The sequence below is a fragment of the Stegastes partitus genome, unplaced genomic scaffold (genome assembly GCF_000690725.1).
Source record: "Stegastes partitus isolate 25-593 unplaced genomic scaffold, Stegastes_partitus-1.0.2 Scaffold100, whole genome shotgun sequence".
Taxonomy (NCBI): Eukaryota; Metazoa; Chordata; class Actinopteri; family Pomacentridae; genus Stegastes; species Stegastes partitus.
The window spans coordinates 69,094-92,722 of NW_007577831.1; the positions used below are offsets into that span (position 1 = coordinate 69,094).

General features: G+C 40.1%; 1 protein-coding gene across 3 annotated transcripts in view; it reads right to left on the reverse strand.

Moving 5' to 3' along the window:
* Positions 1 to 3,059: 3,059 nt before the first annotated feature.
* lpp (LIM domain containing preferred translocation partner in lipoma) overlaps positions 3,060 to 23,629 on the reverse strand; it is a 191,475-nt gene continuing 170,905 nt past the window's right edge. For all 3 annotated transcript variants that reach the window (XM_008277529.1, XM_008277530.1, XM_008277531.1), the window contains 3 exons: positions 15,828 to 16,006; positions 12,657 to 12,777; positions 3,060 to 9,500 (listed from right to left, as the gene is read on the reverse strand). In XM_008277529.1, coding sequence (XP_008275751.1) covers positions 9,372 to 9,500; positions 12,657 to 12,777; positions 15,828 to 16,006 — 429 coding nt within the window. In that variant the 3' untranslated portion in view covers positions 3,060 to 9,371. The remainder of the gene's footprint in view (positions 9,501 to 12,656; positions 12,778 to 15,827; positions 16,007 to 23,629) is intronic.

The window sequence follows — 23,629 nt, forward strand, 5'->3', positions numbered from 1 at the left end:
CAAGTCAAGGACGCACAAAATCAATGCTCTTGATGCAAATGCACAGTGGGAATTCACTTTAAAGCTAATAACATTAAGCTCGGAGCGCTGCGATGCCAGCCCACATTGTAATGTTATGTAAATCTGACCATATGACAGCTTCATTTAAATTGGAGTGCGCGAGATTATGCATGATAGTGGCCCATTTTGCTCCCTCGTGCTCATCTCTGCTTCCCGGTAAATAATTCAGGCTATAATTCTGCGTATTAGAAGAAGACATTCAAAAATGCCGGAGCAGGCCTCCGGAGACTTGACGCTGGATTTTTTATGCACAGAAAGAAATTGGAGGGTACATCATGTTGGCTGCAGGGCCCATCACTCATCAATTTGTTTGTAAACACCAGATTTATGTGCAGTAAAGCAAGTCCTCGGCTAAACTGCTGGGGGGGCTTCTCTCTCCGACACACTCACAGACACACACACATGCACAGTACCGCCTGCAGCATATTTAGGAAAAAATTACAAGGAAATCTCCACGTTGCTGGAATGCCAAAATCTTCAGTTTACTAGCAGAGGAAGAAGGGTTTTGAGGACGTGTGTTCCAGTTTACAGTTCAAGTCAGAGGCTGGACAACAACAAACCAACGATACAACCACCGTATTTACCAGCAGGTCGGCTGTGCTGTGCGTAAACAAGCTTTATTTTATTTGAAATTCTGATGTGCAGTACACAAGAGAAGCGAGTGCAATATCACTTAAATGTCAAATGATTCAAAATTGTTCCATCTTACAGTAATTGCTTTACTTCTGCATTAAGCTGTAGAGTATTTGCTCTTATGTCAGATTAAAAACTAAACAGTTTAGATTTACTACACTAAAAACACAGGCCCCACACTAGGAACTCAATGTCAGTACATTTTTTATTAACACTAAGAGCTTTCATTTTTCCAATACTTCATATGGCTACCTTTACTTTTATGACAGATACACTGGTGTTCTGTGTGGAGAATTCTAAAGTTAAACACAGAGATGTTCTGCCATTCTGCAAAAAAACATTTCTTCAGCCTGTCGTTGCTGGTGAGGTTGTGTTGCTCTGCCTTTCTCTCTAAAAACCCCCAAAGGTTTTTTTTTTTTTTTATTGGATTCAAGTGAGGCGACACGCTTCACCAGGTCGTAGTTTTCACTTTTGTCATCATTAGAAACTCTTGTGTGACTTTAGCAGTGTGTTCTGGATCATTATCATGCTGAATATTCCTCATATGCCAAACTTCTGCAGACTGGGAGTGATCTTGATGGACAGTATTTTGGGATATCTGCAACAATCCATGGTGCCATCTGTAAATGTCATCATGCCAACATGTTTTGCACTGATGCAGCTGCATATCATTACAGTCCAACTGTAGTCTGTCTTCACTGTCAGGACTGTGCATTCACTATGGTGGTCCTAATCAGGTTCACACCATCCATGCTGAAACCCATCTGAGCTAAATAAAGAGTGTACTCCAACTATTCATCAGGCTTCTTTTCATGTTTTTGTAGCAAAGATAAATCTTTCAGTTTTGTAACAAAAAAAAACAAACCGGGTTTTCTTGAACAGTGTCCACAGAGGCTGACATTACAGTGTCCTTCACGCTGTCTGAGCGGTCACAGAAACCAGATTTTCCACTGATGATCTCTTTGTGCAAGACTGTAATGCAGTGTTCATGGCATCATTTTAGGATGATCACAGCAGCTCTGATTAGCGGTACTATATCTCTTTTAAAATCTCTTCATTGTGTTTCAGCTAATATTAGTTGGTTATCGATCTTTCGGAATCCATGTGAAGTCATGATTTTTCAGTTCCTCAGTCAATTCTTCTCCATGTGGGGCCATGATGCAGACATGCAGGTACATAGTCCACAGTTAAAAAACTGAGAAAGTTCTGCTCATTTTTATAACCATGTTCATGTAATCAGACTGACTGGAAATCACAGGCATATTCAGTTTGATTTGTGTGGTGACAGGTTTTCTGCATTTTAGTTTCTACTCAACTGTAGTCTTCAAAAACAGCGCCTGTAAAGTTTTGTTTTTGGTTGTTTATCAGGGGAAATACTCCAATTATCAACTTAGAAACAATGCACTTATTAAGAGGTGGTACATTTTTGAATTTTCTGGCGTTTAAATATTATGATAAAGTGGTGTTCTGACTTCTGTTGTGAAATGTACATTATTTATCAGTAACTAGAACAAACCCCACAACTGCTGCTTCTTTCTTTCAGGCTTGAGGAATAATGTAGGTTTTCTAGTTTTGCCCCTTCCTAAATTTCCGATTGCCGTTTCAATTTTGCAATCTGCAGGGAGGAAAATGAAATGCTCAGTGACTTACTGCTGATATGCAGCAACCAAGTAAAGATGACAAATGGAAAGGATTAAATCAAGCGGGTCTTGGAAAGGCAACAGAAAAAAAAAAAAAGGTCTTTAAATTATTCTAACAACTCCATCAAGCTGATCCCAGCAGTAAGCATACTTCATAGTTGAGTGCATTTGCTGATCGTGGCCACAAAAAAAAAAAAAAAAAAAAAAGAGGAGACTGCACACTGTATCTCTGTGTAATTAAACCGTTGTCCCAGATGTACACTCAAAAGACTACAGTCAGTGTAGGATTTCTATTAGGCAGGTGATTCCAATTCTTCTAAAGAGCGGTTAGGGAGCCGCAGTAAGAGACAGGAGGAAATGATTCGGAGCTATGTAAGCACGGGGCGCTCGCTGCCACTGAAGGGCTTTTAAATGACTCTTGAAGAGAGTGAAGTAGCCTTGGGTTTTACTTGTTGGGAATAAATCTCTTTCATCTGCAGGTACGCTGCACAGGAGGTCACCGGCAGGTTTCAGGGGAGCACGAGGAGAAGACAGAAAGCGGGAGCTCATTACCTGGGCTATCCGATGGACCACGAGCCAAAAGGCCAAATGTTAACCAGCAGCAGGGGAAGGGGGGCTGGACGTGGCTGCGCACAGTCAGGGCGTGTTGGGCCTGAATCAGACACCATTTTAATGTTTTCTCACATAATTGAACAAAATGTTGAAAAAAAGGAAGCAGAGACGTGACGCTATTGCAAAGCTTTTATTGAGGAAAGAATAAAAACAAGACTACATCGTGCCCCTTCCCAAGATCAAGAACAGATGCTTTGCTTTAACAACAGCAGATCAGGCTCTTTAAGGTGAGTTTCACACTCAACACCACTTAAAACGCAGCTGCTGCAGCCTTAAGCACCGCACCTGGTGGAAACATCTACTGTGTGGATTCAGAGTTGGTCCAAACAAAAGGGATCCTCTTTATTTACTTTGGTTTAAAAAAAAAAAAAAAAAAAAAAAGTAAACAAGGCAAAATCTTTGAGGCACGGAGAAATATGAAATACACAGCAACAGTATAGTGATTCAATACTGCTCAGCCAAAGGCACTTTTACAAACAAGGGTAGAACAAAGACAGTAGACAACACAAATACACCGAACAAATAAAAAAATCATTAAATGTCTAGTTTATACTTGTAGCGTCAAGCTTTGTCGGAGGATTCATGCCGTATATTCATATATGCTCCCATGAAGATGTGTGATGTGTCCAGAGACGGTGCATGAAAACACTGTCAACAGGAGAGTTTAACACAGCTTTGGCCTACAGCAGAGATTTAATTCTGTGCATATGGACCAGACCAGGGTACGCTTTGTAGAAAACATGCGCTAATAAGCCAATAGGAAAATGCTGAGACACTTAATTTTTGTATTTTTAAAACCAGCGAGTCATTCATCACTATTAAAATCATTTGTTTACTGCTTGCTAAGGACCCCCCAGCCCTTAGTTTAAAGCACTTCTGCTTTTTTGTTATTTAGCTGTTCAAGGGTAATTTTCCACATTACATTATGGTTAAGTGTTAAAAAAAACCCAATCGCTCACCTTGAAACTATAAACCCTGACTCTTATTTAGACAGAAATATGGCTAACATGTTAGCAAACAGCCATCCAGCACTTACGGAGCAACACTAGCATTTATTTGATGTTGTATTTTGGTTTCCTGAATGCAGTATCACACTGTTTAGGAACTAAGTGTTGAATTCATTGACTCGCAGCTAACTTTGTCTGTCTGGCAGGTAGAGCGCAGAATAGGTTCATCAGAAACATTTTACTGAAACCCACTGCTAATCACCACTGTATGTAAAAGACAGATGTAGCCTCCAGGTCTGAAAAGTAAAACCAGTGCATAAATGCCTGAAACAGCCAGCAGGGGGTGACTCATCTGGTTGCAAAAAGAAATCTGATTGTATTAAAGTCTATGAGAAAATGACCCTATTTCTCACTTAATTTGTTGCCTCAGTAAACATATTCCTAATGAGTTTAAGGTCTTAATCAGTAGCTTTAAGCCTCGTTCACTACAGCATGATGTTCATTTTGCAAATAACAGTCCTATTTAAAGGAAAAAAGACAATGCAGCTGGGAATGTTTTAGGGTGTGGCTACCTTTTGATTGACGAGTCGTGACCGTATCAGGTTGCATAGTTCATGAAGTTCTCAATCAGAGAACTACCCTTCGCTTGTCACATCTGGTTTAAAAAAAACTAAGACGGAGACGGTCAAATTCCAAACTTCAATCAGCGACGCTGCATGGCTACGTCCATCTTTATATACAGTCTATGTCTACGTATATCACTGAAAGATTCCTTTTACTTTGACCCTGCTTACTTAATCCATCACCAATATACATATATTGATTAGCGAAGTATTTGTGTTGTTAAAAAAATGTTCAAATTTGACACAGTAATGCTCTTCTTTTAATCAACTACATGAAATTTTGATTTATCAAACTGTAACAGCTCGTTTTACTGTCAAATAAGATTGTCACAGCTCATCAGACAAACAACAGCTGTATTGTTCTTCACACAAAAGAAGTTATTGTTTGATTACAAACATCTTCCAGACTTTTGTAGTCAATAAAGTATGTGAAAAGCATACTTTGTGCAAAATTATGAAATATATTTGATGGTGATGCATGTATCTGCAATCTGCTGTATACGACCCATACAGTCAGTGATTTAGTTGAACACAGGGCTGGGATGATTCAACAGTGCGCAGATACTCCCTGAAGAATACCTTTTAGGCTGTTGGAGAAAAATGAAGCAAAAAGATCAACCGACTGACTACACAGCTTGTAAATTAAAACTGCATTTATAGGCATTTAACATAAAAAAATATCTAATATATGATTTTAAATTCACTGAACTTCTTTTGTTCTGATATTAACTGCAGGTTTTCAACTTCTACTTGTTAGGTCGCTTCGTTTGTGTTTTCATCACCTGATGTGAATACGTAGCTTTACACAGCTGTCAGATTATCTACGCAGGTCTAAAGGCTCTGTGTCGACCTTTAACATACAAAGTGAGATGCCGACTTGGCTGGTTCCCCAGCAACGTCCATGTGCGCAGCAACACATGTGACATAATGATATATGGAGAATCTCAGCCAGCTGTAATCAGATGACTGAGTCAAGTGTCAAATGGGCAAAGTGATGGATCTGATCTCAGACATAACGCAGACAGTGTGATATACTGTGTGGCTGTTTTCAAAGAAGTAGAGATAAAATAAAGACAATAAATGTCTCCTGTTGCTAAACAGAAGGTTTTAGTGTCTTTCCTCCACAGCTTTAGCTCATCATCTTCAAACTAACCTGCAATATACAATAAAGGATGCCTGAAATGACTGTAAATAGTGTCTCTAAATAGCTGGAAACAGAGTTTTGTGACACTACTAAGACATTTTAAAATATCTCTAAGCCACATAACACATTTGCATATCAAGCGATGGACTCGGATCTTACTAAGCTGTATAAGTCTTGCTGTCTTTTGGGTTTCTGTATGTGACCGCTGAACTGGTGGTCTACAATGATGCGGCTCCAAATATTGATGGAAAACTTCCTGAGGACATGAAGTTTAGGTTGCCTAACCTTTTGGAGAACCAGCCTTCGCTCCGTCCCTGCTTCAGGCATGTAAGTGCGTAAATGCTGGTTCTATCTGCTACCAAATACAAACTGTCCAGCCAGCGAGTCACCTCTTCACCTTTAAATACTCCTTCACATTTCAAATAGCAAGTTTTGTCTGGTTTTATGGAGAAAATATGTCCTGGCAAAGTTTTGATAGATGTTAACGTACCATTTAGTGTTGGCCTTATTAGCACAGTTATGTACAAAGTCTTACCCGAGTTTAAACAGCGAAACCTGCCGTAATAAGATGTCCTGATCACAACAGATACAGCATGTAGAGATTTTGTTTGTGTTGTCACTTGGCATTAAACACCATTAGGTAATGTTTGAGGAAAAACAGTAAAGAAGAAGAAAAGAAAATTCTTTAAAATCATAATTAATTACTTTGTTCATTATATAACCATCCACATACACAAGGCATCTATAAACGAGGATTGGGAAATACTCACTTGTATGATGTGGCTGAATGTAAACTAATCCGGCTAATAGATGGACAAACAAACACTACTTAATACTTATTAACTACACTGTCTTTGTTGTTTAAAGGTATCCTGTGGAGTTTTCTTGTAAACAAATTAAACATTGTGTTTCAGTGTTTTACACTTCAGATGCAGGTTCTTTTCCAATTAAAATGTCCAATTTTGTCGTCCATTTTTCAGCCTGTAGAACGCTGCTACGCTTCACTGTTTCTTACTGCCACGAACAGCTGAACAGTGCAGTAGTGTGAAGCCAACAGCAAAACTGTGCACCATGTTGTAGTTGTTTTTGACTCAAAGTTTTTATTTTGCATCACTCAGTAGTGATTTTGTCGTTGTTTTGTACCTCTTCGTAACTCTTTTGCACTACTTTCTTTGTTTTACCACTTTATCCAGTTGTTCTTTCTTTTATTTGTAATCGCTTTGCATTTCATTATTGTCATTTTGTGTCTCTTTGTGGTTGTCCCACACATCTTTGTAGTCCTTTTGTGTCATTTTTTCAAAATCTTGCATGTCTTTGCTGGTTTTTCTTCTTCTTTGTAGTTGTTTAGATTGTCATTGTTTCAACCCTTTTGCTGTAATTTGGGTCACTTGATAGTTTTTTTGTACCACTTTGTGGTTGTTTTATATCCCTTTGAAGTCGTTATTGATTAATTTGTTATTTGTATTTAGCGTTTTTTTAGTCGTTCGACATGTCTCTGTAGTATTTTTGTGGTATTTTGCTGTTGTCTTGTTCCTTAGTGTATTTCGTCTACACTACGTTGTAGTTGTTTTACATGTCTTGCAGTGGTTCTGTATCTATCTGAAGTCATTTTGCATGACTCTCAAGCCATGTTGCACATCTTTGTTGTTGTTTTGTGCCATTTTGTCACCATTTTGCGTCTCTTTGCAGTCTTTTTTTTTGTCTTTGTAGTTCTTTTGTGTCACTTTCCATCTCTTTGTAGTCTTGTTCTTCGTTGCAGTCACTCTGTATGTCGTACTTATTTTGTAGTCATTGTGTATCTCCTTTTTGTTTTTCATCTTTATGTATTTCTTTTTTTTTGGTCATTTTATTGTTTTACATCTCTGCGTCATCATTTCGTGTCTCCTTGTCGCATCGAGGCAATTTTACTTCATACAGATGTTCTGATGCTACAAGCCCACCTATCACCTTCTATCTCTGGTAGGTAACTACACCTGAGGTTGCCAATCAAAGGAGGGTCTGCTCCTCCCCTGGTGACATCACTAGCTCTGCCTCTGTATGTGGACTCATGTACACATACAAACAAAATGAGGACACATTAAAATTGCTCCACAGAGCCTCTAGTGGTGAAAAACTCCACAGGGTGCCTTTAACTCACTGTTAGATGTCGCAATACACGTACTGCTGCAGTAATTACACTGAACTATTAGATTAAATTAATATACTACTGGTCCCTAACTCTTGGATTTAACAAACAATAAAATCAGTTTTGGGAAACTCTCATGGTCCCTTCTTTGCCCATTAACTTTAAACAAACACTAAATATAAAAGATGAGTGTCAATGGCACAATCAATACTGACAAACAGCACAGGGACACACAAAGTCACACAGTACAGCACAGTTTTGATTAAAGGGTTACTATAAGGACACTTATTCTTGCATCTGTACAGGTAAAATATTTCCTTATTCATAAAATTTATTTTAAAGTGTCGATGCAATTAGCATTAAAAATTGCATAGCCATGAAATAATCCTTATCTCTGCCAGACTACTTACAGTACAAGCACTGATCTAATCTATGGTGTGGTGAATGGGTGGAAGTTACATCCTCACAGAATTCAATTCAAATATAAGGCCGTGTCTACATGAATGGAGTTACATGATTGTACTGGTCAGGCCAACTGAAAACAACCTACCGTATACATCAAAGAATATTCGGCTGGAAAATACAAAGAAAATAACGTGTTAAAAAAGGGAATTGCATCCAGCAGCTGCCTGTTCTGTTCTTGACAGCAGGAATTACTGTTTGTAGTTCCTGCGGTTCCAATCAGCACACTGTAAATAATGCTTTTATATAGTTGCATACAAAGTAAGTGCACAGGAAATATGGCAGTTTAAATTCAATTCTTTGGTGTTCAGTTATGCAGAACTGTTTTGCAATTATGGTCTTCGGTGTGTAATTTTATCCCCGTTTGTGTACTGTATGTGGCTCTGCACGACAGGATAAAAGGCATGCTCAAGACAACACATGGGTTTTCTCAAAGTCACACACATCCATCCATGATTTCACCTGCAGGGGAGATGTATCAAACATTTTGCATATTCTAGTGGATATTTTAGATCACAAGAACCAGTCAACGTGGGTGCATGCACGGATGTACACGCTGACTGAAACATGCACAGTGACGATAATTAGAGATATTAATGTATATTGTCACTGTGTTCTGGTGAACCTGGAGTGATTTTTTTAAAGCAATAGTTCAACATTTTAGGAAATATGCTTCAATGCTTTGATGCTGAGTTAGCTACATAGATTTTTACAACAAAAAGCTGTAATATGTGAATACGTAATCCCAGCTTTCGTGAGCCTTAGAGGTGCTCGAAGATATTTTGTCACCGTTTTTGTAGCATACAGACAAGAGAGTTTCCTTCTCGTCAGAAAGGACGCACTTGCCAAAATGTCAAACTATTCCTTTTGTAAAAATACAGTTAAATAAGATGCAGCTTCGTCTGCAGTGACTGTACCGAGTCAATAGTTACATGAATGCAGGTGAACATGTGAGGCTACTTCTTGTAACTGAAGGTGGAGAGATACATATAATATATATTGTATATAGGGGGATATATATGTTTATGCAGAGGAATGAAGGCGTCTGTGGATGGGTATGTTTGCAAGTGAAAGACAGAGAGACAGAGCGAGCGCTGGGTTATCACAGTGGAGGTGACCGGCTGTTCAGAGGTCCGTGGTGGCCTTGGCGGTGAGGGCCTGGATGCGGCTGGTGTTACAGTTTTTGCAGAGGACGTGTCCATCCAGCGGGTAGCAGCCCTGGTTATCCCCCTCTGAGAGCAGAGAGCCACAGTCCTGCAGGACACAGATAGCCTGTTAGTCCACAAACACAGACAGAGTCATTAGCCACGCTCACCGATCAGACACATTCATCCCCTCTCTGTGCTCGCGCACTAAATGGCACATTTACTGCCGTTTAAAAACTGCGCCAGTGTCACATTACAGGAAGCGCTCGGCAGAAAAGCCTGTGTTGTGGTTTTCTGCCAGAGAAGGAAACAACTGGTTGGTGCTGAGGAATAGTCAGCGTTCATGCTTTAAAGGGTTTAAACTAAGATATTTCCTCTGATCCAAACAAAGTCTGACTATAAAATTCTCTTCCTTTATTACAGATGTTAAGATACTTAAATAATTAGTCTCGTCTCTCTCAGGAGTAAATATCTGTTAAAGCATCCTCTGTTTGTCTTTTTTTTGTAACCAGTGCTTGTGTCTTAAGCCTTTTTGTGCTAGTAAAACATGATTTTTTTGAGTTTGTGTGACTTTACAGATGGTTGATCCACCCCTGCTGGATGGAATGCTGCTAAATTTTGTCCAGATAATCATAGTCCCCTTCAGAAGGAATTCATCAGAGCTTCCTTAACTTTTCATACTCACACCAGTTCTTACGGTTTACAACACATTAAAATGTATTTGGCTCTACTGAAATTTAGTAGTGTTGTACTAGTTCAGGCCTTTTTGAAGGTTTTGACTCTGAATTAACTAATTTTTACCTGATCTTGTCTCGGCCTCAGACAAAAAAGGACTTGAAGAGGATTTCATTTCCAGTCAGGACCACAACAAGACATTCTCTGATTTGGTCGCTGACATCATTGTAGTGATTGGTTGTAAAACCGCCTGCTTCAAATGAAACCTATGACTTCACTCACGTTATTGTCACCCTTCTCACACAGTCAAAGAAAGCCAATGTGGGAAGAAGCTGTGGCTGCAATCTTTTGTGATAAAATGTCGTTACCTAAACCACAAAGGTTTCATCTGCATCCAGGAGAAAACACACTGCAGTATGTAAATGACTTGGCACTTAGAAAGGAAACATAAAGAAAGGTGAGCTAAGTGTAACTGATGCTAGTAAAGCTAAAATTAGAACTCAACCTCTATACCAAAACCCTTCAGAAATCCCTTCATTGCTCACCGAAACTACCTATATATGTACTATACAGGCAGTTTTGCACTTCAGGACGCCATGAAGTGACACGAACCATTACAGAAATGGTCCAATAAGTGTCCCTTTCAGCCTTTCTCACCATTACAGTGCAGGATGTGACACCTTCAACCGTGACGTTAACTCTGAGGTCGGGGAAACAACGAATAGTAGCTACTGAACTTGACTCCAGTTCTGTGAGCAAGCAGGAAACAGAAGAGTCGAGGATTGATGTGTAGCCAATATTGTGAATTTTACCTCAAAGCACTTCAGCATTTGTCTTCTCTGACTTTAACTAATCACACACAAAGGTTCAGGCTGCCCCCAAAGTCCTGCAGTGGAAAACTGCCTTATGTTTTGGGGCAGTGCACTGGTTTACAAGTGTGTCCTGCAGTTGAACTGGTCATGATCCTGGTCATGACATGGCTTCAGTTTATGTTGTCTTGACTACAACAAAGTTAGTGCATAAACTGTAACATACTAAGAGGACAGAATAGTAAAACATGTTCGTTTTGTCAGTAACCGCATTTCAATATCACATCTTTATGAAAATTTTTAAGTATCGTATTAAAAAACGTCGAGAGGAACAGCGAAGGTGAGGTGGTTTTTGACTTTTTTGAATAAGAGTTAATGCCCTTCATGAGAGACAAAAACACCTTTTTCAAATAAGTTATCACGTAGCCAACATTTAACTTCCGTGACTGAGCAGCTGTTTCTGCTGCTTTTGCCATCTTTGCCTCCAGACAGCATTAAGCATGGCCAAAATCAGCTGACATTAAAAACAACTTCTCACAAGGCTTTGTTTCTTCTTCAAGTTTTTTACAGTTGGCGATCAACTAATTTTGTTTCCTGGTTCTTTTACCACCACCTTTTGACGACACAGTTACAGAAAACAAGGCTAATTTTCTTTCTTTCTTTTTTACATTTGCTTCATTTCAAAAGCTTCATTTGACAATTACGTGGAAACGTGGCTACTATGAGCATGTTAACCTGTTGACATTACAGCTTAAAGCACCACTCTGACTCAGAACTGCCTCAGAGAGACTCTTTGCGGCAGCCTCTCTGATAACCGTTGTCTTTTTGAATCATTCCTGTGATTCATATATTACATTCCATTGAATCTGATCTCGTAGACTCAACATGTTCTTTTTCAACGTGCCTTATCTCTATTTTGGCATACTTTGTTCCCAAAAAGGTAAGTAACAGACAGTGCTATCGAGCTCTGATTGATCCAGTCTGGGAGCAGACTCTCTCTTAATCATGGAGCTTACAAATACCTGAGTGACGAGTGTGTTTGTGTCCTTCCACTTACTTGACAATGCCTGATGAAGATCTCTGCTAGCCTGAAATGTTGCTCTGTTAAAGTTTAGTGTGCAGAACTGTTGCCTGACTGCAGCCTTTGTTTTTTTTTGTCTCACACCTGTAAAAATGTTTGGCTGTTGTGCACTTTTGACAGGATAATAATTTCACACACACAAGTGCAGATACACACAGTGCTTTGGCATTATTGTCTCACAGACTGTGACACTGGGTTACACTCTCAACCTCTCTAACTCACACACACAGAATTACAACTCCATCTCCTCATGGCTCCCTGGTGACAAAATTCTTCTCTGGTTGAGCCCCTTCAGCTGAACTAATCTGCTTTGCTTTCCTTTGACCTTTATGTCTGCCAAACGCTCTGTGTGCTCACGCTGGCATGGCTCTTTGACAATGTGACACGTTACTTCTCTTTTAGCCGGGCACGTAATGTCTCAGCGCAGCTTATCAACGAGGCGAGCACCGGCTGACAGATTGGTTACTATGTAAGTCCATGAACTTTGCAGAAGAGAGATGGAAAGCTATTTCGAGGCAGGTAAGAGAGGGATGATTCACTCGTCTCGATGAAAAGGTGACTCGGGGGATGGGCGAGCACGTTATGCTTTATGCCATCAGGCAGTAATGACTCTCACCTGGAGCTGTGCAACATGCTACACAACTACTAATTATAGGGGGGGCTCGCACACCAGGAAAAAATGGAGTCATAGAGCAGATACCTCGCAGCGGTAACACTGCACATGGAAGTCACGGTCCAGAGCCACGATACGAACGGTCTCCTCCTGACCTGGTGCCGGCATGATGGGCTCAGAGCAAACACAGCAGCGTGGAGCAAACTTCCTGCGGAAACAACCAACAACAGGAGGTCAGAACAACAACAAATACTGACATAATGTGACCATCAGTGACATAATTCATAATTTCTAGGAAGCATAGGGATCCTAATATAGTGAGTTATACATACAAGTGTGACTCAAAGCACTTTACGGGTGTTTTTTGCTCCACAGTTTTACTGACTGTGGGCTAATTTTTCATTGCAACATAAAGTCCTACACCTCTATAGAAACAGAACACGTATGGGTAATATTTGAGAGACCTCCTAAATGTCTTTTGTGTAATTTGACAAGTGTATACTGTCAAAAAAAAGTGGATGTTTTAAAAAGTGGAATTTCTTTGACTATATGTTTTGTAAAATTGAAAATAAATAAATCAATATGTACACTATTTTTTCAAGTATCTACAAATGTCACCAATATTTAAATAAAACTACGACTGACTGAATGTCACTACTGACATTTTTAATCTTACCATACTTGCCTTCTTTCTGATCAGTGTAAACACAGCCTGCAGTTCAATTGAAAAGTCTCAGAATTTTTGTCACATGTCTGTTGGTTGCACCTGAGTCAGTAATGTGCACCAAGGAGCACAAATTCTTGTGTGTGTTTTTTCTCTCTCTCTCTCTCTTTTTTTTAATAGCGTTTGGTGAACCCAAATAGTCTACGTTCGGCACATTCTTTTAAATGACAATAATGTAGAATAAGGTGATTTTGATGAAATATCACAATTGTAAGTTTCCAAATGGAAATGCACCTCATGTCGGTAGTTGAAAGATTGTTGAGACGTTGAAAATCTTCTTGTTGTTCTAGATTCTAGTCCTGACAAAAAGCGTAATTTTGGCAATTTGGCAATTTGCCTCTCAAACCCGCCGGCGAGTCTTTGGATTCAGAGGGTTAATAGAAACAATATGTAGATGGGAAATGATTCTTTTTTTTTTTTTAAGATAGTTTTAGCTACTGAGAAATATTTCTAGTAGCAGGTATAGTTTATGTAACATAAATTCCAAATTTACTTTAAGTAAAAATAAAAGAAATAAGAAAATGAAGCTACCACACTTACCACCTTTCACAGCCTCTTAACACTTAACCCTAAACAGAAGCCCTGTGAGGATTGCTAATGTGCTAAAATTGGCAAACATTAAAACAAAAGCTATGAACTTTGGCAGATCTTTTCTTATTACTGTAATAGATTATCCTAAAACTATATGCTCACAAAGTAGGATCGAACTGCACATCACGGATAATTAGTTCAAGGACTGTTGGAAAGTTAAAAATCTGATGATCCTTTCTGTCTTCATAAGATAACTGATTTTTGAACCAAACGGAAGAAATAAAATAAAGCATTTATATACAGGGTTTCTACACATTTTCCATTTGAAAATTCAACTTTTTTTCAGACTCAAATTTATAGACTTCTTGGTAGGGTTTTTTGCTCAATGTCCTCGCGATTTAACTATTTATAGTCATATCAAGATGACACAGAATTTCAAAAGCTAAAATTGCTATATTTACAAATATAACTCTTTCATTGTAAGATTTACAGAACGAGGCTTCACAGCAGTAACTCTGGAAATGCCTTCAGGAGGAAGAGGTCTGTCTAACAATAGCATTGATGAGGATCTGAAAAGCCGCTGAGATTTTAGGTTCCGTCAGGTGACACTTCTTCTATTCACATACACTTTTGTATAGTCTGGGAATCAGGAAGTGGAGGCGCTGTGTGGCTCTGGGAAATCATGGGCAGTACAGTATTAGCCAGTTAAAAAAAAAAACAACAACAGAAAAACAATAACAGAAGAAGAAAAAGCTCCGGCCTGGGCGTGACTGTTCCTCGACACAAAGGGCTGTGCTGTTGAGGTCACACTTGTCATGTGGAATTAAACAACGGCCCACTGCAGCTACTCCAAAAAACAAGAGCTGTGCACTCACACCAAGAGCCAGCTGTTTACTTCTGTTTCCCTTCTGGTCACTGAGTAAAGGAACATTTCTGGTAATGTGCTGGTTACGCAATCAGTGGAGTGTGATACAATGACAGGAATGTACTATTAAATTCATGTTTACATTTCAAAGTCGCAGAATTTGGGAAACAGTTTGCAGCATTTCCCGAAAAGGAAGCTTGAAGATCCTGTATTGGTGAAGGCCTAAATATATCCAAATATGTAAAGTCAGAGGAATAGCTTAACTTTTTTTGACCCATTGGATTGAATTTAAAACAGTATTCACCACACAAATGCACAAAGATAATTAAGTGATTGTGGGTTTCTCAAACTTGAACTATTTTCAATTTCTAAGTACATATACGGCTTTGGAAATATTTCTTAGACCTGCGTCAATAATGTTTTAGCCTTTTCTTGGCGGTTCTAGGTGGAGCTGTACTGCATTTTCTTCTTTAGTTTGTAATAGATGCTGTTTTGCTTTCTTCCTTCTCTGTTAAAGATGACTGTCGTCTCACCACCTCACAAATATCTTCTTTTAGGCATTGTTGAGTGATAATTTAATTGGTTTATCTGTTGACTTTATATGTACAGCTTAAGAACAAAATAATGGTGACTTGACAATGTCTTTGGCCATGCAATGTGAATTCTGACATTTTTACAGTTTCAATATATAAAATTTTAAAACATGAATTAGGTGTCATTTACGAGACTCTGTACTTATTTAACTACTATGATCAAATGTAAGCAAACTTATTAATGTTGACTGTTGTGTGGACTGTAAAAAACACAGTAGGTGGTCTAATAATTATTATTACTGGTGTATATAATAAATGCATAACTGGGATGATGTAAATTCAATTGTATTTTCATGCTAATTCAAACAGCCTTAGCAATATATCCTGATATTTGGTTATGTTTGCAAACTTGCATAATAGAATAGTAAACTGTTGGCCTGAATACAGCTGCCATAAAACCAAATCAATGAGCTAGAAGACCCTAAAACACGCAGTAGGAGAAACATCTTTAACATTATGCACATTTATGTGACTCACTGCTGTATTATAATATAAAAGTATTGATTGGTGCAGCTTTAAAGGTCGTGAAAACATGGAACACGTACTTGTGGAAGTCTTCGATGCAGTGGATGTGGTTGGAAGCATCCACGGTGAACGGGATGCCATCCAGGCTGCGGTGGCACACCACGCAGGTGAAGCAGTGAGGGTGGTAGGCTTTCCCTGTGGCCCGCAGGATGCGCTCCATGATGGGCTTACTGCAGATGGTGCAGGTCTCCAGGGTGTTCTGCAGACACAAACACACAAGCCCACAGACGCCCACATGATTACACAACAAACCTGATGATCAATGTGGTGATTCTGATGATTCACTTCCAGTGGGCCCTCAAGCACTTGTTGACAATTAGCTAACAAATTTCGACCAGCGTTAGCGTTCTGGAAAGGATTTTGGACCTTGTGATTTGAAACTTCATGTTGCCAGTGTTACACTTCAGGTGGCTCCGCTCCCATTTGCGCCTGTGCAACAAATAAATCCACTCTCGGGACCTTTAGCTCAGCTGTCCTCAAATGCCTCTGATGCTGAAGGAATCTGATTAGCACTCCTCTCGAAACACAAACACAGTCATTTTTCAGTCGCCCTCACCCACACTCCATCCTCCCATATGCGAGAGTGTGAGCAGTAAATATTTCCACTTTGTGATGACTGCAGGTTTTCTGCAGCCAGTCGGCTGGGCAAGCAGCCCGCGGGGGGAAGTGGCGGCCGCCTGCCTCTGACTTATCTGTGGCATCTCTCTTCTTAATATCTGCCGGGAGACGCCATTTGTTATTTCAATATTTCATAAATAACGACTGCCTCTCTAAACAGCAATGCAATTACGTGGGGATGGATATATCATGTGCGGGTGATCAATGTGCGGCCTGATGCGACCGTGTGCGAGCTGATGGGCCTGTCGCTGCTTCTCGCTCAGACATTTCCTGGATCTCTGTTGTCCTCCCCCCCACTCCCGCCTCCCCCAGATCTTTCTGTGCTTGGCTGGGCTAAAGAGTGCACGGTTCAGCTGTTCCCATTGGCTCCCACTGTAGTAGCAAGCTGCCTCAGTGTTTCCAAACACAGCTCGGGGTGTGTAGCAACACTGCGCTGCGTCATCAGCTGCCTCGCAGACGCACCGCCGGGCCCTGCCGTTTAAAATGACACTTGTGTGACTGCTCGGCCGAGGTAAAACTCCCAACCGAACCCCCTGTCCGGCTGCACATGCACTGACATTTATAGTCTGCATGCTAATGAGCGCGGGAGCTTATTTGCAGTATGAGGTTTGTTGTAAAACTACTCCTGACATGATTCTCACAACACGATCGCGTGCCACTGGAGGGTAAGAGGGCAGCGGATGTTTGACTCGAGGCTGGAAAAAAAAAAAAAAAAAAGTGGTTTGAAAAACGGCCGTTTCTTCAAAGCACTCCTGGAGAGGCATTATTTCATGAAAAGCAATGTGTGTAGACAAGCTCGGCATTCTTTTTTTTCTCTCTCTCTCTCTTCCTCCAAGACGGTAATAGAAATAAACATTATTCCCAGGGCAACATTTGTGTATAAACAATGTCCATATTGCAATCCTGCTCGATCCTGGAAGTGGAATAAAGCCTTTAATGAGCTCGCTGCTCTGAGCCCTGGAGGGTTGCCTCACGCTCGCACACAGAGGCAGAGAGAGGTGGAGGTAAAGTGGGAGAGAGAGGGGGGAGAATATATCTGCAACCTGAGAATCTGAGTAAGATACCAGGGCCAAACAGCACTAAACCATCCTCAACTCTTACTCATCTGTCTGCATTTCTACTTACTTATTCTCTGCCCTTCATGTGGGAATACCTTGCCCTTGTTTAGCTTAACTAGAGCATATGATTTCACAGCACACAGTTCCTCCGGGCCATTGTAATGAGTACAGTACTCAAAAGACAAAATTTCTCTCTTTCTCTCTGATGGTAAGATTCTATGACCTCATTTCATTCATTCTGCTGTTGTTTTAGTATTCACTCGTGACTTCTTTTTTTTATTTTTTATTTGGGATTAGGTAACATTTATTAGGTCTGTTACTCAAACCTGAGTCTGCTGTCAAAACACGAAATGTGCTCTGGTCTGCGGTTGGGCACAACTTCCACAGATGGTTGGGGAAATTCTGCATAAATGACTTCATGCCCTCTCTGTCAGACATCCAGGTCCTTTGCAGTTTGCCACTAGAGGGCTGTATATGTCTGCAGATGTCCGGGTTTTGCGTTTCCCTTGACTAAATGTGATGTATTCAAGCATATGTATTTCCCCCCCTCCCTCTCCCTCATACATTTCTCTAAGTGTTTGCCCAGAAGGCTAAACAAATGTCTAGGCAGATGAGGTAAAGTGAATTTAGGTCAGACAGCCTCTTGCTGAACCGAAGGGTGAGTGGAGTGCGTTAAAGTCAATTGTGGCCCCTTTTTCTTATTGTGAGATGTTTCCCTTTTTGCTACAAAGTGCTCTCGCAGCACCAAAACACTCCCGTGCAGTCCGGCTCAGCGTCTCACTATTTAGCAACGGGCTCCCAAACCACGTTTGACACAGCTGTCTGTTAGAATGAGGAGTGTGATGGCAAACAAAGCATGTAACAGGGAGTTAAGAGGTCCCATATGCTGGGCTCTGAACATGAGACTCAGGCCTGACAGAGTGAGACAGAAACACAGACAGACACACAGAAGTCACTTAGTCCGATATGGAGCGTTTGTTTTTAAAAATGTTAATGGAATGAGACTGTTTTAACAATTCCCTCTTCAAAGTGGCTTGTAATTTGTATCTTTATTGGATCAAGTGATATTTATACAACAAATTACTAACTAATCACAACTAGGGTGGCAAAATGAAGCATTTACCGATTAGTTGTCAACTATTAAACTATTTTGCTAATCATTTATTCGCTTTAAGTAATCAAGTGATAGCGAAAAAGTTTAAACTCTCTGATCTGAGCAACTTAAATTCAAATGTCTTTGTTTTTTTTTTTCCTCCTCTATGACAATAAACGAAGCATCTCTGGGTTGTGGATGAAACAAGTCATTCGTGGATATCATCTAGGCCTATGAGAAACACTTACCGACACTTTTCATGATTTTATGCCATTGTATTAATCAAACAACTTGGCGATTAATCCAGAAATTAATCACCAGTGAAGACAATTGTTCTTTAAAACAATGTAGAGTTTTACAAACACAGATGCAATAAGGCAAAAACTTAAGGATTTAATGAGAATTATGGCTCACCCAATCAATTAACCTGGGCTATAAAACATCAAAATACTATATGTGCCTGATTTTCAAGAACCCACAGCAACATCTTCAAATGACCTTTTTATGTTCAGCTAACAATTTAAACTAGAGCTGCACAATTAATTCATTTTAAAATTAAAATCTTAATTTGAAACATTGAGGAAATTAGCAAATCGCAGTTTAGGATTTTGAACTGTCGAGTCGATGTTTTTACAAATTCAGGCCGTCCTCCTGGTGTGACAGTTGCTCTGTTGAGGGTGTCTCATGCTCCATCACACGTTTTAAATCTGTTACACAGTGAATGCTGAACTGAAATGTAACATGAAAAAAACGATATCGCTAATCAATTCACAATTAGGCTCAGCCCAAACCAAAATATACTTGATGTAGTACAATATAAGTCAGAGAAAAGCAGCAAATCTTCAAACAAAGAAGCCAGAAGCATCAAATGTTTGACAATTTTGATTGTAAAAATAGACTCATAGTTGAAGAGTTAAGGAATATAAAGTATTCTCCTTCCACCTGTATCAAAATACCACAAATAAATGGATCTACTGTCTCTAATTTCCAATGCAGCTACAGGTAAAACAATACTGGAACAAAGACCATGTTTTCAGATGAAACAGCAAACAGTTGGAAATCTGCTGTGGCATATTGCTAAGCTGAAGCTGTTCGCCATCCCCTCCGACTGCATCAACACAAATTTTTACACCTATCTGTTCTCTCTTTTTTCACATGGCCAAGTCGGCCTGACAGGAGGCAGGCTGGAGTTCAGTGAGACCGCACGCGATTTATGACCTGGCACGCTGAACTCAGAGTGGGCCAAATTTACAGATGATCTGATTCTGTGTGTGTGTTCAGAGCCTCACAGAATGTGCTGGCCGGTGCCAGGCCACGCTGTGTGAATTAACTACACCCTGGTGAAGGTAGGTCAGCGATATCTAACAAGAGCTTGTTGGAAAGACGGATCTGAGAGCTGCTGCCATCGCTGCTGTGTCTGGTTTCCTTTGCAGTAAATAAGAGATACTGACTTGTTGGTGAACTATGAGTCAAATCACTGACCCTCCTACTTCCTGAGGGAAGGTGTCTGCTGACTTAATGAACCTTGACAAGCTGCTTCTCTCCCTTTTATTGCTTAATATGGGTCTATCAGGCAGGACAAACAACTTTTTCCTCTTTCCTCTTTTGTCAAGTGCAGTAAAATATTAGAAACAGAAATAAGAAGGAAATAAGGAAGATTGAGTAACTAATATGAGTAGTGAAACGACAGTTACGAAAGTGCAAGAGTCAACAAAACTGTGACTATAAACTGATCAGTCACAATGTTAAAACCCAGACAGGTGAGGTTTATAACATCGATCATCTCAATACAAAGGAATTTTGTGAAACCTTGAGTCCTACATTCATAGACGTTACTTTTGACATGTACCACTTCCCTAAACATTGTTGCAGAAAAGACACACCCCCCAACAGCAGCGACCCTCCCCTAGCAGGATAATACGCCTCACCACACCACATAAACTGCTCAGGAATGACTAGAGGAACTCAACCAAGAGCTCAGGCTGTAGACCAGGGCTTTAAAATGGCCAGATCCCAATCGAACATTCAGCCAAAATCATCTCACTGCCCTCCACTGTTCTTGAAGCTCCTGCCAGCATCTAATTAGCTTCTTGGCAGGGTGCAGTGACCTGGAGTTGTAACTGATTTATATGTTAATAAGTGAGCCTTGGTGCTACAAGTTACAGCTTGATAGTTTGCCAGAGAGCTACCTGTTTACAATCTTTATGCTAAGCTAAGCTAACTGCCTACCTACTGACACATATGAAAGTGGTACCAGCATTCTCAACATAAAACAAGAAATTGAAAAGCCTATTGCTGCCTTAAACATGGTCATTGTTTCTCTGACAGTCTCAACAGTTAGAGAGATGTAATTTCAATGTGTTTTTTTGTTCATCCTCTAAAAACACAATACATGCCATCTCTAATTATTATTGCGAAAATCCTGTGATAACTGCTGCTAGTTAACTAATAGAGAAAATATTTAAAATTGGCTAAGACCCATCCTAAAGAGACCATAATATGCATATTTAGAGGTTCATAATAATATTTATTTATGGGGTCTATTAGAATATATTTAGAAGTTTTAATGTTCAAAAAAACACATTATTATTATTTTTTGATAGTGCACATTGCTGAACCATCTCTCTCCCACTTTGTCTGCAACACTCTGTTTTAGCTCCTGTCTCTTTAAGGCATTATGCAAATGTGTTACATGGTGATGTAGATAAGTGACAGCAGACATGGCTGGACTTCAAAAAATGCATTCCGAGCAGGTAAGAAGTTGTGTTTTTTGTGGGACAGAATAAAATTTGCAGATTGTTTAGAGGCACAAAAAAGCAGCTATATAATACACTGAAGACAGGTGAAAAATCCCGCCCAGAAATTTTTTTAGGCCCTTTAACATGTTTTTAACACAAATTCTTTATGACTTTACAGGATTATTAGTCGATCAGCACAAACCCACCAGCAGATTCGAAAAGTATGGTATTCATAAAAATAAAAAAAATAAAAAAATAAAAAAAGCCAAAATTAGAATCATCAAATATTCAATTTTCTGTTTCTCATGGTCCTTGAAGTAATGATGTGTGGCATGCAGTTCCATCAGAAGTTTTCCCCAAATCTAAACCTAAAAGTTTCCTTTAAAGTTCTACCCTAAATATACTGTTTGTCCTCTTGCACAACTGAGAAGTCATTAGAAACTAAAAATTCAGGGTCTTTTCAGCTGAAACTCGGGCTGTGAGCAGACAGGAGAAATGTATGGAAACAAATTAAGAACGTAAGGGTAAAATAACTACAATATGTTAGGACCCCATTTTTCCCCAGAATTGATCATCTGTAGGAACCTAGAAAACTGTTGTATGCGCTTTTATTCATTTTTTTAAAAAAAGATTATTTAAATAAATAAATAAATAAATAAATAGAAAAAAAATGTTTAACCAATGCAACTTTAGTCATTTTTTTCTCACTATTTATGGCAGTATACCTGTGTCATACTGCACAAAACACCTTTCTGAGTTCTCTCCACCTCTAGCCATGATTGTGCTGTTCCTGTAGAGGTGCAGGATTTTTGCAGTGAAAATGAGCCCACAGTGAGTAGAAATAGGAGCAAAAATGACCAGAAGCTGCTCGGAGTTCAGAGGGTTAACCAGAACTGAAAATGATTGTGAGTTGCAGCTTTACAACTATTTATTGACAAAACCACCCTTACTAGCCAAGGTCGACACTGAAAAAGCTCTCAACGGTGTTCAGCTTATATCTTTGTGTGCCTTCTGTTAACTGAAGTACTTTCACGAGGAAGAAGCACAGTTACCTCACTCACAGCTGACTTGGCAACCGCTTCTGTTCATGCATATTTAAACAGCAGATTTGGCAAAACCGTCCCCATGTTAGTGTTTACAGACATTGATGCTGCTGTGTGAATCTTAATTTTTGGATTCCCAAGAAAGGATTGTTGTCTCAGTGATATTTTGTGTAAGTCACAAAAAAATGCAGCAAAAGTAATAAATAGACAGTCACCAAGAGGTTTTGGGAGCTACCTTGAGTCAGTTCACAAAGCAACAGATCGGATTATCTCAGTCAGGGGTTAAAGGGTGTGTTTTTTTACATTCTTAAGCCAAATCACGGTGGTGTCGGCCAGAAGAAAATGCCAGAAATCTGCTTCGGTTGAGGGAGGGTGGGAGCTCATTTAAATCTCCACACATTTGCGGAGGGATTGTGGGAGCACCACCCTTCCCTGATCTGTGGTCTGCTTAGGCCGCCGAGGTGGAGACGTCCATGTGCATGTGTGTGCAGAACCACGTTTCCTTTCAGCTGCCTCATCCTGAGAAGGTTAACAAGTGAGCAACCCCCTGCCTCTTCCCCTTCCCTGCAGTCCAGCTCTCACCTGAGACCCCTGACAGGATCTCATCCACAGCCCTCGACATTCAACCTAAATTTAGTTTTATATCTATGATTGCTTTCCAGTGAGCAGGCCTGGCATCCCGACTCCGTCCATCTGTCTGTGCTGCTTTGAAGCATCAGGCCCACAACTGTGAGCATATGAAGATATATTAACACGACTTGACTCCTTTACAAAATCCTGTCATTTATAAGCGTGTTATGTAAATCACCCACTCGCATCTTCTCTGCTGCCTGGATGCAGATGACTGAGGTGTGCGAGCTTTTTTGTTTACGTGTGGGTGTGAGTGAGTTTGTCACGCAGCGCAAAGTGATTCTCCTAATGGTTTGCTAACTCAGAGGATCAGTGACCTTGAAACTATCAGCTGTATAATTCGCAGACGGAGCGTTTGTGACACTCATCTGTGTGCACGCCAGTCAGTCAGGACGAGGGTTGGGTGTCTCTGACCTGGAACGGCCCTGCTTCCTCTGCCGCGCTCCGCTCAGTCTGTCTGTCAGTGTAATAAATTCACACTGGGTTATGGATGACCAGCGCGTGCAGGAATGGGATGGCTTCCTGCCAGAGCCTCCCATCCTGAGTTGTTTTCTACATCTAGTTTATATCTCTGCCTGGACAGTGCGTTCGGTGAGAGATCCTCTTGCTCGGCAGCCCGTGCAGGTTTCACTTCTTTCAGTT